The 14,489-nt window shown below is 41.8% G+C and overlaps 1 protein-coding gene across 1 annotated transcript; it reads right to left on the bottom strand.

Moving 5' to 3' along the window:
• Window positions 1–4,161: 4,161 nt before the first annotated feature.
• Window positions 4,162–9,267, bottom strand: LOC138209119 (CD48 antigen-like). Its single transcript, XM_069167495.1, has 5 exons — window positions 9,159–9,267; window positions 6,787–7,086; window positions 5,609–5,905; window positions 5,374–5,494; window positions 4,162–5,234 (listed from the first exon to the last, which is right to left on the bottom strand). Exons 1-5 carry the CDS (start codon window positions 9,193–9,195, stop codon window positions 5,120–5,122), a joined length of 870 nt encoding a protein of 289 aa, XP_069023596.1. The 5' UTR covers window positions 9,196–9,267; the 3' UTR covers window positions 4,162–5,119.
• Window positions 9,268–14,489: the final 5,222 nt, after the last annotated feature.

The following is a 14,489-nucleotide window of genomic DNA, read 5'->3' as shown; positions in this document are numbered from 1 at the left end:
AAACCGCCCCGTGTTTGTCAGTGAATCGGAGGACATTTGTAACTCTTTTTTATTTTATTTTTTTTGGGGGGTGGGGGGGTTTGGTAGGAAATTTACTTTGTATTTTTACACCTGATGTCACTACATTCTAGTCTGAATACGTGCTGGGTGCAGTTTGACCCTGGTTTAACTTACAGGAGCGGAGGAAACTATTTTAAAGGGCACAAACACAGTTTTCTTTGTCCACTTATCGCCTAGTCTTTGTTTGGCCTTTTTACTGCTTCTGCTTTCTGTAGCAGCCTGAAAGGTTTTAGAAGAACTGCCTTGTGTCAGCATCAAACATCAAACATGATGAGCCACGGTGGCGCCTGACAATGTTTTTCATTGATGATGGGATGGAGTTACAACCAAAAGAAAAGCACACAGACTAGTCAAAGTCAAGTATTTGCAGAAACAAATCGTATCTGATTTTAATATCCTGCCTCGCCTGACCAATAATGTTCTGCTGCAGGAGTGTAGGTAGTTTCGTTTACCTGGCAAAAGCTGAAAAAAAAGCTGATGAGACCTCTGCATGACCTGTGACAGACTGCAGGATGGAGGACCCACCTGCAGACAGGTGGAACTGCAAAATATATTTAAAAAAAAGAGGCTTACAGGTGCAGCAGAACAGGAACAACACTGTAAGAGGAGATAGAAAGAACATACAACATGGCAAACAAGGCTGGCCTGGTTCGACAGGAAGTAGTGAGGTGAGTTTGACTCCCAAAGAGGTTTGGGGACACCTGTTGGAAAAAAGGTGAATGACAGGGACCAGTCAGCCCCACAGAAATGAGACAGGACTCCTGAGACTCCACACAGCTGCTGTGTTTGTGCACTGAAATTAAATTAAACCTGTTACAACGGGACATCGACCGGGCTTGACGCAAGCAGGAAAACATTTCTCAATGAGTGAAAGTGACAGCAGCGTTGCCATGGAGAGTTTTCTTCCGTGCCTGGCTGGCTGTCTCGTTTCTATCAGGCAAACGCGGACATCCGTCCCAGCGCGCTGCGTTCACAACACTTAAAAAAAAAATAGTTTTTTAAGTTGCTGCCCAGCGGGACATTATACGTATATATGTCTCTCTCTGACAAAATAAATCAAAGTGATGCGTACGCGGCGAGATAAAAGAAAGGAAATAATGTAGCCTAATGTGGTCTGCAGTCACATACCGACACCTGTCCGTCGGCAATAACAGTCCCCGATAACCCGGACCAATTATAGGGTCGCACCGTTATTTGGGGGTCATTATTTTTTTATTTGCATTGCCTCACACGATGAACACTACATATATTTCTATATGATGTCATAAACACGGCTAAACACGACAGTGACACCAAGTGGAATTAAAATATATTCCACAGCCCCAAACATGTCTTTTTCAAAGCCTGCAGTGAAGAGAAAGGTTGGTGATGAGCACAGACAATCCCAGGAAAAGTGGGAGATGCAATATTTCTTTGTTGAGCACAGGGGCACCCCGTCGTGTCTTATTTGCACAGAGAAAGTTGCGGTGCACAAGGAATACAATTTGAAACGTCATTACACAACTAGACATGCTGAGGAGTATGCAAAATACCAGAGAGATGAGAGAGCCAACCGGGTTGCAAATCTTAAAACATGTCTACTGAGGCAACAAGATTTCTTCAAGAAAGCAACCAAAGAGAATAATGCAGCAGTTGAAGCTCGCTACGTGGTTAGTGAGATGATTGCTAAGGCGGGAAAGCCATTCACAGAAGGTGAATTCGTCAAAAAGTGCATATTACAGGCTGCAAGTATAGTCTGTCTGGAAAAGAAAGGTCAGTTTAGCAACATCAGCCTTTCTGCCAGCACCGTAGCAGAGCGCATTTCTGACCTGTCAAGTAACATTTATGATCAACTGTGTGAGAAAGCCAAATATTTCAGTGTATACTCAGTCGCTCTTGATGAGACCACAGACATCAGAGACACTGCCCAGCTCGCAATGTATGTCCGTGGTATTGATGACAATTTTGAAGTGATAGAGGAGTTGCTCACAGTAATTCCAATGCATGGCCAGACCACTGCTCAGGAGATATTTCACCAGCTGTGTGATGCCATTGAGAATGCCGGTTTGCCGTGGAAGAGGTTTGTTGGAATAACAACCGATGGAGCGCCATCAATGACAGGGAGGACAAATGGACTGGTGGCACTTGTTAAAAAAAAACTGGAAGAGGAGGGTGTAGAGGAGGCCATTGCTCTGCACTGCATTATCCATCAGCAAGCCCTTTGCAGCAAACGCCTGAAGTTTGACAATGTGATGTCTGTCGTTGTGAAATGCATCAACCAAATCAGATCCAGGGGCTTAAAGCACCGAAGGTTCTGTGCTTTTTTAGAGGAAATAGAGTCCGAATATGGGGATGTGCTCTACTTCACCGAGGTACGTTGGCTCAGCAGGGGAAACGCCTTGAAGAGATTTTTTTGAGTTGAGAGCAGAAGTGAAAGCCTTCATGGAGAAGGATGGGGTGGCTGTTCCTGTGCTAAGTGATCCCAAATGGCTCATGGACTTAGCTTTTCTTGTTGATATCACACATGAGCTTAATGTACTGAACAAGAATTTACAAGGCCAGGGTCAACTCGTCAGTGCTGCCTATGACAACGTGAGAGCATTCTCCACAAAACTTGTGTTATGGAAAGCCCAGCTCTCTCAGACAAACCTTTGCCATTTCCCAGCATGCAAGGCACTCGTGGATGCAGGCACACCACTCAGTGGTGAGAAGTATGTTGATGCCATTTTGAAGCCACAGGAGAAATTTGATTACAGATTTGCAGACTTCAAGATGCACAGAGCCACATTTCACATTTTTGCGGACCCCTTCTCCTTTGATGTGCAAGATGCCCCTCCTGTGCTTCAAATGGAGCTCATTGACCTGCAGTGCAACTCTGACCTCAAAGCCAAGTTCAGGGAGGTGAGTGGAAAAGCAGACAAGCTTGGGCAATTTTTGAGAGAATTGACCCCCAGCTTCCCTGAGCTTTCCCGAATGTTCAAGCGGACCATGTGCCTTTTTGGGAGCACATACTTGTGCGAAAAGCTCTTCTCCACCTTGAACTTCAATAAGTCCAAGTACAGGTCCAGACTTACTGATGATCATCTTCAAGCCATACTGAGGGTCTCAACTGCTTCCTCCCTCAAGACAAATGTGGCTCAGCTGTGCGAGAGGAAGCGCTGCCAGGTCTCTAGCAGCAAGGAGTAGGCAAAAGAAGCCATGTTCAGAAGAACAGTTCATGTTCTTCAATGTTCCATTCATGTTCAGGACAATTCATGTTCAGAAGAACCCATTGAGGTTAAAGAACTGTTAATAAAGACGTTTAAATCTGAATACAGCAGATATAGAAGACTGAAGAAATCACACATAATTGCTGACTAGACAAATCTAATTATTATCATTTTATTTATTACTGATTTATTTACTGATTTACTTATTAATTCTTAATTTGTTTATTTATTTTTTCATCTTATTTTGTGTTAAAAAAATAAAAATAAAGACATTTGAGAAGATTGGAATTTTTTTAACAAAGCTTTTCTTGTGGAATACCCGATGCAGCCCAGCCTCACCCAGACTCTGCCTCCTGCGGCCCCCAAGTAAATTAAGTTTGAGACCCCTGGTCAACAAGTTCTACTGGGACCGTCTGGGACGTCTGAGGAAAACCATTCGCTACAATTTGAACCAGATTTGAGGAGCTTGATTATTTTCTTAAACTGCCCTGCAAGTTATTTCTATTTCATGTTTTACACTTCATCCTTCAACCTTCATCCTATTTTAACTTGTTTCGTTTCTTCTATTTTGAGGTTTTAATTTCTGTTTTTAAATGTCTTCTCATGTTGTTATGTATAGCACTTTGAATTGCCTTGTTGTTGAAATGTGCTACAGCTACAAACAAAACTTGCCCTGCCTTACAAACCACCTGAACTGTGGCGCCATGGCAACGGGGTTCTCACCATGACAACACATCTGTCACCCTCAACAACACAGTCGTTCAGTCTCTTCATTTTTCTTTCTTGCAGGTTTTCACTCCAGTGAAACCAACCAGCCGGCAACATGACGGACCACTGAGCAACCTTGCAAAAATCCACATTTACAAGACAGCCAGTGACGTCACAGACATAAAGATTAGCACGCAGGTAAATCTTTTCAATCAAAACTCGCTTTATTAACAGAAATAACTCATTTACAATCAGTACGGTTCTCCTCCTCTCATCACCAAAACAAACTGGAGGAAACCGGAACAAACAGAAAATCCAGAAGTGGCAGGTTTGTAGAAAATATGGTCTTATCCAAAAATTCTAATGAAATGCTTATTATCAATTGAAGTGATTACATATTACTGTATGCTGCACGAAATGTATACACACGTCAAGTTGTAAGAAACTGCAATTTTTTATGTGCATACAGTAGGTCTATGTGTTGAGTTAATTTATTGTGACAGCAGATGTAGCCTGTGTATTTTAAATTACAGTCACAGACTCTGTTCTGTAAAGATACGCAGCTTTTAGGATTTTGTATGTAAGTTTTAGCCCCTGTGGTTCTCTAAGCTCAATAAATAATAAAAAAAAATAGATTAGAACTAAAATATGTATGTGCAGCATGATTATTATCACAGGAAGTGATTACATTTTTATTCTTTTTCAGGCAATGCTTAAAAAAAAATCTCGATTTATCATTTGTTCTAATTCCAACAATTTTTCACAATTGTTGGAGAATTGACTAAGAGAACGTTCCAGCTTCTCTTCCGCCTCACCAGCAGCATCTGATGACTTTCTTTGGATTTTGTTGTAGAAAGGACGAAGCCCTTCTCCATGGCAGCCACACAAAGCCTTTTTTTACTCGCTGTAAGTTTTGATGACAAAATGCTGCAGTTTGGAAACACTTAAAATCTCCTGGATGAAATACTTGCTCTGCCCTGACTGTGTAACAGGAGTTTAATCTTAGTTAGGGGGAATACATTCACTGCATTGTCACAGGAGCAGAAAATGCAGATTTAAAATACTTTGTCTAAGAGGAGCCGTATCAACAATTTAACAATTCCCACGTGAGTGACAGCTGGAAGGAAAAACACCTGAAGGAGAAACATCTGACAGAACCGGTTTCACTCTGGCTCGACCGGCTGAAAGGATCCATGAAAACTTCTGTTCCGGGTTTGGGTGTATCTGACAGATGAGGTGAACATGGAGGAGGAGGAGGAGGGTTGTGCCTTAGGAAGTCTGAAAGACAGAATTACAAATGTGTTTAGGAAGAACACACACACACACACACACACACACACACACACACACACACACACACACACACACACACACATACAACAAAGAAGCGGGATTAAAGACAAAAAAACAAAAATACCTGGCCTTTGTTTCTTTTGTTTTCGTCTTCTGGTCAATATATATCAGCGTGATTATAAAGCCAGATGATAGAAGAACAACACCACACACGAAGGAGATTATAATTCCAATTAGGATCTTATCTGTCAACAGAACATCAAATGTCATAAAAACACATTAAACAATACGTTCCAATGACCAAAATAGATTTAAAATGTAATTGTATTTTTTAAAATCAGTGTCAGAATGAGTCTTACGATGTCTCTGGTCTATGCCGTCCCTGCTCACTGTGTCGTTATGTCCACAGGACGTCTTCACGTCGACCTCCAGAGTCTTTTCCTGTGCTGGGTTGGTCGCCACACATCTGTGAGAGGAGTAGAAATCCTGCCTGTGAACGGTGAGAGACAGAGAGACGGCCGAGCGAATCCGTTTCACGATCTTCTCGTCTCTGTACCACGACAGCGTCGTCTCTTCGGCTCCGTCCACAGAACACATCAGCGAGCAGCTGTTAGAGCTCACATTAGATTTGATCACCGAAAGAATCGGTACGGCGTCTATAGAGGAAGGTGATGGAGGTTAGAAATCAGATATTGTGATTTTAATATCATCAAAAGCTCTGTTCTTCGTTCAGGTAAGTTCGGTAACAGGTTGTAGTCAGAGAAGGAAAACACAGCAGACATGTGAAAATCAGGGCTGGATATCGTTCAAATACTGGTACTGATACTAGGCTGTGGGTGTGAGTGGTTGTCTGTCTTTCTGTGTTGTCCCTGTGATGGAGTGGGGACCTGTTCAAGGTGAACTTCTGCCTATTTAATGTGTCCTCCTCACTGATCTTTTTCTTCACAGATCATATATTAAGTCTATCTGTGGCCGGTGAAACACTGAATTCAAAGTTAATTGGGGAGAAAGGACAAGAAGCTGTCAATCACAGCTGCAGAGGCTCCACGTGTGATGCACTCTGTCATCCTATTGGTCGAGGAACACGTCGTAGGATATGCTAAACTGGGCAGGTAAAAACAGAAAGAATTCGGACACACGTTGGAAATGTGTTGCAGGCTGAGTTCATGTAGTCTGAGTTCAGCATCAGGTTAATTGTTGCTTCTAAATTGGCTGTAGGTCTGAGAGGTTGGAACGGTGGAATTCAGAGTTAATTTTGACCCCAGCAATCATTTTTACAGAAATACTAGAAACAAAAAAAAAAAAACAGGTAAAAAAATGTCCATTCGGATTTTTCTCCAGAGGTTCAAGTAAATAATGTTACAGCATGAGATCAAAATCAATAAGTAAGATATGAACTGCTGAGGTCACATATGGAGACTGGATGGTGTTGGAACATAACAGAATAAAGAGTACCACACACACACACACACACACACACACACACACACACACACACACACACACACGTCGACTGGGACAAGAGAAAAGGACTCACCGTACACTGTGAGTTTATAAGAGGACATCATTTTCTGTCCTTTATTGTCCAAAGTATAAATCCCTGAGTCATTCCTCTGCAGATTTGTGAGTGAGAAGAGTCCAGAGTTTTTGTTCCAGTGAACTTTGTGTTTGTAATTTTCCTCTTCTATTTCTATTTCCCCTATATTTATTCTGGCAATAATTTGTCCTCCAAATAACATGTATCCTTTCTCCAGCGGGGGCCCAGGTAGAGTGATGGTTCCTCCCACGGTTCCTGTGAGGTTCTTCTTCACAACCTCAGCAGCAGATATTCTCATCACTGTAAAACATACAGAGATACATCAGTCAGCAGTCGGGTCAGAACCTCCAGTGAAAGTCCTGTCTAATGAACAGGAAGCTGAAAAGAGCTCAGTAACAGTTCCAGAAAGTCTTCGGACTGTCTGGAGGATCAGACAGCTTTGACTACCTTTACTTTGAAACTAAATAAAGTTCAATCAAGATCTTTTCTATGTTGTTCTGCTTTCAACCCTCGATAGGTGAATTTCTGCTTTCCTAAGCTTGACATTCGTACAAGCCAGCAGCTCCTCTTCATCATCGTAATCCTCAGGCATGACGGGAGATTCAACGCCACCGGGCTCGTCATATCTGACCAGCCTGGACTGTAATCAGGAAGTTAATTACACCTCTGAGTCCTAACATTGTAATAAATGAGGGGACCTGCTGCATCAACGACTGCCCATCCAAGTTTCCTGCTTTTTGCTCCAAGAGAACACAAATGCCAGTAAACACACCAGGCTGATTGTGCATGCCCATCACGTTGTTGTTTTCCGTCTTCAGCATGACATTTTCCTGCTCCACAAATTATGCCTGCAGCGAGCCCTGATTACATGCTGTCACATGATCCTCAACCTGCAACCAGATTAATCCAACCCTCGTTTTGATATTGAACTTGTCCTGTACACCTCAACAGATCTGCAGACATAGATGTTCATTGTTTTGGAAATATCAAGATATATAACTGGTAAACCTTTTACTGGTTAGTTGAGGAAGGTCATTTTCTTATGTAAACCATGAACCAATAGGGGGAGTAAATCTCGAACAGACTGAAAAAAAAAACAGGTAAATTCCTGTTTACAGAAAAAGACACGAACATAAAACACGAGTTGAAAAGTTTGATATTTTTCAAGGGTTTTCTTTCAATTTCAGTTTATTTTTTGTCAGTTTTCAGTTTTAGTTTTATAAGAAGTGTCTCATATTTTCTCTTCCTATGACAGCATCCTTACTTCATCCTTACTTCTCTGGGTCTGATGTTTCTCCATTGACATTTTTCTTGATTTAATAAGAAGTAAAATCAACAATCAGTCTTTCAGTGCTCACTGCAAACTGAAGAAGCTGTTAATTTAAATTCAGGTTTATTCATTTCATGAAGTCATTGGAAAAGTTTAAACCAAAACAACAGTGCAGAAGTTTTTGAATGAACCCTTTCAAAGCTGGAGTATAAAATAAAGGACGGGTGGGGCGTCTGTTTTATTTAAAACTTATCTACGTCTCAGCATAAATATCACTGAAAACATTCGGAAATGATATATTTAGCATTTCTCCAGTCAGTCAATGATCCTGCACAAAATTTCAGCTCAAAATTATACAAATTTGTTGTTGCTTAGTCAGAACAAGAGTCCAAAACAAAAATTAAATCTTTTTACAAGGCGATAAAACAGAAAAAAGCAGCAAATCCTCCCACTGCAAAAGCTGCAGCCACAGAAGGTTTGAGCATTTCTGCTTGACAAACACATTTTCTAAAAGCTCCCGGTCAGCGCATTCATGAAACACCTAATTAGATGCAAGACTAAAATAGTGGATCACATCACTCAGATCTCAGATGCTGGTTTTCTGAACATATCTCAAAATACTCCTGTGAGTTTACAAAACCTGCAACTGATCACGGCCAAAAATTAGTTTTCTTTATTACCTTTCTCTGTTATTGTTTTATTTTTATTTTTTTCTGTGCGTGCTATATAAATAAAGTTTGATGGGGAGTCCATGAAACTAGTCTGGGACAGGACAGTCAAATAAAACCATGCAGAAGAAGAATTAAGTTATTGTTCTTCACATATGTTAAAAACTGCCAGAGAACTGGAGCTGTGCTGTTAATTATGACCGCACACATTCCTGTCTGACACGTCTCAGCAGTGAACTGCATTTTAACATATTTATAACTTATATTTTACATGGGTAGTTCTCTTTAATATTGCCCTGTGTTTCTTTTCAACTTCAGGCTCGATGCATATTTTAAATATCTTGCAGGTTTAAATGAAGATGATACCACAAACAGTACAGAAACAGAACTGTGGAACAGCATCGCGCTATAAACGGTGTTCCACAATAACTTACCTATAAAGAGGAAAATGAAACTCAGTCGTGACTCCATCACGGAGTTAAACGGAGAAGCACATCGTTAATTAATCCTGCTTCTTTCTGCTTCTTCATGAGCTGCATCACAGTCGAAGTACAAACACAACTGACGCTGAACTAGAAACAAACAGTTTGGAGAAAAACAGATTGGGACTTTCGGGGTGTGGGCGGGGGGGGGAGAGGGTAGTGTCTTTGACTCTAATGCTGTTTTTCATACAAGAACAGTCCGAGAACTTATTTCAAATTCAATTTATTTAATAATATTAAAAATGTGTAACATCTATTACTCATAAAAAAATGTTTTGATGTCAGGTTTTTTGAGGACCCTTCCCCCACGTTGTTTTAGACATGGTGACTCCCACTTCCGTGTTCGGTACCGAAGACGCATTTAATGTACCTTAATTAAATTAAATGGTTTGTTACCGATGTGAGCAGGCTTTGTGGATTTTTAGACCTAAAACCACGAGAGCATTAAATTATACAAATTGAAAGGAATCTCATCAGTTCCTCCCCGCTTGCTGTGCATTTGGTTTTAAAGCCCTATTTGTCTGAACATAATACTGTAAATAATAATTAAGAATCAAATGTCACCATCGGTATATTTTCACATTACTGCATATTTGTTGTTCCCAAAACCTGTTAGTGACCGTAAAGTGAAAAAAGTCTTAAAAACAACAGATTCAAATCTTTTTTTTTTCCTCAAACTCACTTGTATTTTTAATTATTTGAACAGTATCTTTACGATATTTAACAAACTGCAGTTTGTTAAATAATGTAAAGATACTGTTTTTTGTATAAAAAAATACTTTCATTGAAAGATTTATTACGTTTTTAGTCAGCATTATTTTACTTCTGTGTCAAGCAAATAATTAAGTTGGAAACATTGTTGCCTTGAATTTAAGCTGCAGATTTGAAAGCAATCATTTTAATATAAGTTCTTCAATTCATTTGAAAAAAACGATTTAATTTGTGTGGTTTGGAAGTATTTTTTTTAAGTTGGTCCAACAAGTCTTTTTTTACAGTGGCTTTAATGCCACTTAAAGATGCTGTAAAGCAAATTCCATGATTTGCTTCTCAGTACATTATATACGTGTGAAATGAGTTGCTGAAAGCATGTGCAAAGCTAGAAAACTTTGTTGCACTGAAATGTGGAGTTAGACCGTTTTCAGCTCAGGTTTTTTTAGGCGGGCCTAAAATACAACCTATCTACCTCACACCTACCTATGTGTCAGGAGTCCAGTTTTTTCCTCCGTTTTGCCCCCGATCACCTCTCCTCCTTGTGTCCCCTGTCTTTGTCTGTGGCCACGCCCCTGACCTCCCGTGGCCACGCCCCTCACCGGTCCCAGCAGATGCAGCCACTCATCCCTGATCACCACCTGCAGGTGTGCTGCATCTCCCTGATCACCTCCCCAGACTATAAGTAACCTGCCCCTGCACAACTCTGCTGGTCGGTTCATTTTTGTTAGGCACCCGTCCGTCCTCCGTCTGCTCTCCGTCAGTCCTGTTCCCGTTCCCGTTCCTCCGGCCTCTGTCCCTCCTGCGGATATTCCCGGTCAAAGTCACCAGTCGGTGGAGTTGCCCTCCCGGCTCGGAAGATTGTTGACGCCGTCCCTTCCGCTGGTCTGCCGGCTGCCCTGTCAGCCGTGTCCCCCTGGAGCTGTCGGTCGAGTTGCCCTCCCGACTGGAAGTAAGTGGACACGATCGGTGCCACCTTTTGGTTTGTTGTTTTTGTTTGTTTTTGGATAATAAAGACAGTATTTTGGAACTTGATACCTCGAGTCTGTGAGCTTGCATTTGGGTCCTGGAAAAACACCCACCACATAACACCTATGTACCTCACAACAACCTATGTACCTCACAACAACCTATGTACCTCACAACAACCTGTCTATGTCAGATCACAGCTGGTTTATATAACCTTCTGCATGGCTCCTCCTCTTACACGGTGAAAAGCTGTAAAAGCCTGCAGCTCATTTGCATAAGAGGTCATCCCACTGGACTTCAGTTCTACTCCTGCAGTAGTCAGATTGTTATCATACATCAGCTAGCTGCTACAAGACGTCTCCCTTCACCCGCAAGTGCATCTTTCCTGGATGCAAGAACCTTCAAACTAGCGCTGCATCGCTATTTAAATTTTACTGAGGAAGAAAGGAAAAAGAGGTGGATTGATTTCATCCTCGCTGATGGAGAGTTTAGGATTAACACCAACAGCTGCCTGTGCAGGGACCATTTCACGGCGGATTGTTTCACCAACTTCCACCGGAGACGGACGGAGTTCACGGACACACCGATCCTCCTGCAGCGCGGAGCCGAACCGAGCTTCACCCTCACGGCCGTTCATCTCTCGGTCGCACCGGCACCGTCAGCCGCCGCCAGCAGGGTCCACCGCCGCCCCCAGCAGTTCACAGTTAATGTGCTAATCAGCTTCTATTGAGCTCGTAGCCGAGCAGAGTTCAGAGGAAAATGCTCCGATAACCGCACATTTTTTTTATGCGTCTCAATATAGCTCCGATAAGGAACTATAATATATGTAACTCTGTATTTTACATGTCGGGGTGATGGTAAACATGGACCAGAGGAAATCTAGTCCTGCCGATTAATGAGGGTTGTTGTTTTTGTACTCCAGTGTAACGTTAACATCAGTGACCCTCGGTTACATGTACCGGTACCGGTCCAGATAAACGAGCCCGACTACATGTGCAGGAGGCTGCAGAGAGCAGGTGGAGGAGGAGGAGGGACATCAGTGGAAGAGAAAGACTGTTGGCTAGACCTGAGCAGGTTCAAAGTTTGAATTAACATGTGATGTAATGAACTGATGTGATGTAATGAATTAACATGTGATGTAATGCAGCGGTGTGCATGTTGCAGTTGTTACAGAACTAAATCAACTCCTCCTCTCTTATTATCTCCACTATTGTAATGCAGGTGCATTAGAAGTAGTTGGAGAGCTCACTGTCTTCTGTCTCTGGTGTCCAGTTTGACTCCTGTGTTACAGCTCAGGGGGACAAGCTTCATTTATATGCATCTGTATGTTTCACTCATTGGACAAATAAATTCTGATTCTGTTTTCTCAAAGCAGGCTGCTCCGTCCACCAGAGAGACAGAGAGACAGAGTACCAGTGGGACATCATGCATAAAGTCACCCGAGAGGTTGGATGTCAGATGGACCGCTTAGTGGGGAAAAGAACTGCAGCCACAGGACTGTCATACTGAACACTGAACACCTTCCAGCAAGTGGGAGGAGCTTCAGCTCCTTCAGGACACGCCCCCCCAGTCTCAGAGCAGAGAAGACTGATGATTTTCTCACTATTTCAAAGCCTAATTTAACATACTTGTGTGTTTTTTTTCATTCAAATTTGGATGGGTAGTTAACAACTCATACTTCTGTGGTGTGATGAACTTAAAACTCATTTTCATTTCTACTTTACAGCATCTTTAAGGTTTATCTGTGTGAGTAAAAACTGATGAATTGATGCTGGTGAACATGACACAGTTTAAATATTCTGTTCACTGCAGCCTTTAAAGGTACTTCTCATTTTCGCTGCTACGTGTTGCAACTCAGAGGATGAAAACCGCACGTTTTCCTCAAAGATGAAATCTAGAACAGAATTTGGTTAAAGGCAAACGTTGCAGTGTTCCTGTCCGGCCTCTCGAACCATAAAGTCAACCGCGACTTTGACATACAGCACGTCATCAACCTCTGCAGACACGCTCTTATTTCTCTAAAAACCGACCACAGAGGACAGGTTCCCACACGCTGTGCAGCACGCCGTCTGTATGTTCTGAACTTTTAGCGCCCACTCTTCCAACAGTGGCACGATCACACTGAATACCACCTGAATATAAACATGATAACTCGAGATGAGACATTAATTAAAGGAAAAAAACTAAGTGGAGAAACAATCAATGTTGATGCTTCCCAAAAAAAATGTGAGAAGTAGGAGATTTTTAGTGATCATTCGTTTTATTCTTTTAAAGGAGTCAATCTCACTGTGGAACTTGTTTTTGTTCTCTGGGGGTGCAGATTGTCGCAGGTTTCTTCTTGTTAAAAAGTGAATCACTTCCATTTTTGTGCGACAGCCTGTTGATTTGCACGGTGATACAAGCACGGTGCATATACAGTAAATTTGTAAATCTGTGATAACATGAGCAAAAAAAGATTTCCCTGACTTATGGCACAAACTTTCAGCTTTCAGTTATATTTTTCAGATATTATTTGATATTTTCTTTGTAAAACATGTTGTTTTTGTCTCTGAAACATCATGTAGCAGCGATACGGTATTTGTTTTGTATTTGTTGTGTTTCCAAACCGCCCCGTGTTTGTCAGTGAATCGGAGGACATTTGTAACTCTTTTTTATTTTATTTTTTTTGGGGGGTGGGGGGGTTTGGTAGGAAATTTACTTTGTATTTTTACACCTGATGTCACTACATTCTAGTCTGAATACGTGCTGGGTGCAGTTTGACCCTGGTTTAACTTACAGGAGCGGAGGAAACTATTTTAAAGGGCACAAACACAGTTTTCTTTGTCCACTTATCGCCTAGTCTTTGTTTGGCCTTTTTACTGCTTCTGCTTTCTGTAGCAGCCTGAAAGGTTTTAGAAGAACTGCCTTGTGTCAGCATCAAACATCAAACATGATGAGCCACGGTGGCGCCTGACAATGTTTTTCATTGATGATGGGATGGAGTTACAACCAAAAGAAAAGCACACAGACTAGTCAAAGTCAAGTATTTGCAGAAACAAATCGTATCTGATTTTAATATCCTGCCTCGCCTGACCAATAATGTTCTGCTGCAGGAGTGTAGGTAGTTTCGTTTACCTGGCAAAAGCTGAAAAAAAAGCTGATGAGACCTCTGCACGACCTGTGACAGACTGCAGGATGGAGGACCCACCTGCAGACAGGTGGAACTGCAAAATATATTTAAAAAAAAAAAGAGGCTTACAGGTGCAGCAGAACAGGAACAACACTGTAAGAGGAGATAGAAACAACATGGCAAACAAGGCTGGCCTGGTTCAACAGGAAGTCGTGAGGTGAGTTTGACTACCAAAGAAGTTCAGGGACACCTGGTGGAAAAAAGGTGAATGACAGGGACCAGTCAGCACCACAGAAATGAGACAGGACTCCTGAGACTCCACACAGCTGCTGTGTTTGTGCACTGAAATTAAATTAAACCTGTTACAACACACTTCTAAAGTGATTAGTGTGATAGTGGGTTCCTGAACGCATCATCCAGCTGCTATTTGTCACTCAAAGTTTTAACTTCACGTTGAACAAACCAGCAGCACAGTGAGTGAATGTTGATCACGTCAT

This window comes from Embiotoca jacksoni, unplaced genomic scaffold, assembly GCF_022577435.1.
Source record: "Embiotoca jacksoni isolate LCO1_2020_lvr unplaced genomic scaffold, fEmbJac1.0.p SCAF_4, whole genome shotgun sequence".
NCBI lineage: Eukaryota > Metazoa > Chordata > Actinopteri > Embiotocidae > Embiotoca > Embiotoca jacksoni.
Note: the sequence above shows the minus strand (reverse complement) of the source record. Positions and strands in the feature narration are given on the sequence as shown.

Bases quoted from the DNA above. Each gene is read 5' to 3' on its own strand.
- LOC138209119 (XM_069167495.1), bottom strand. From the start codon at position 9,195: ATGGAGTCACGACTGAGTTTCATTTTCCTCTTTATAG. The intron at 7,087-9,158 runs GTAAGTTATTGT...TATGTTTTACAG, and splicing joins TTTCATTTTCCTCTTTATAG to TGATGAGAATATCTGCTGCT. The intron at 5,495-5,608 runs GTAAGACTCATT...TTCTGTTGACAG, and splicing joins CGGCATAGACCAGAGACATC to ATAAGATCCTAATTGGAATT.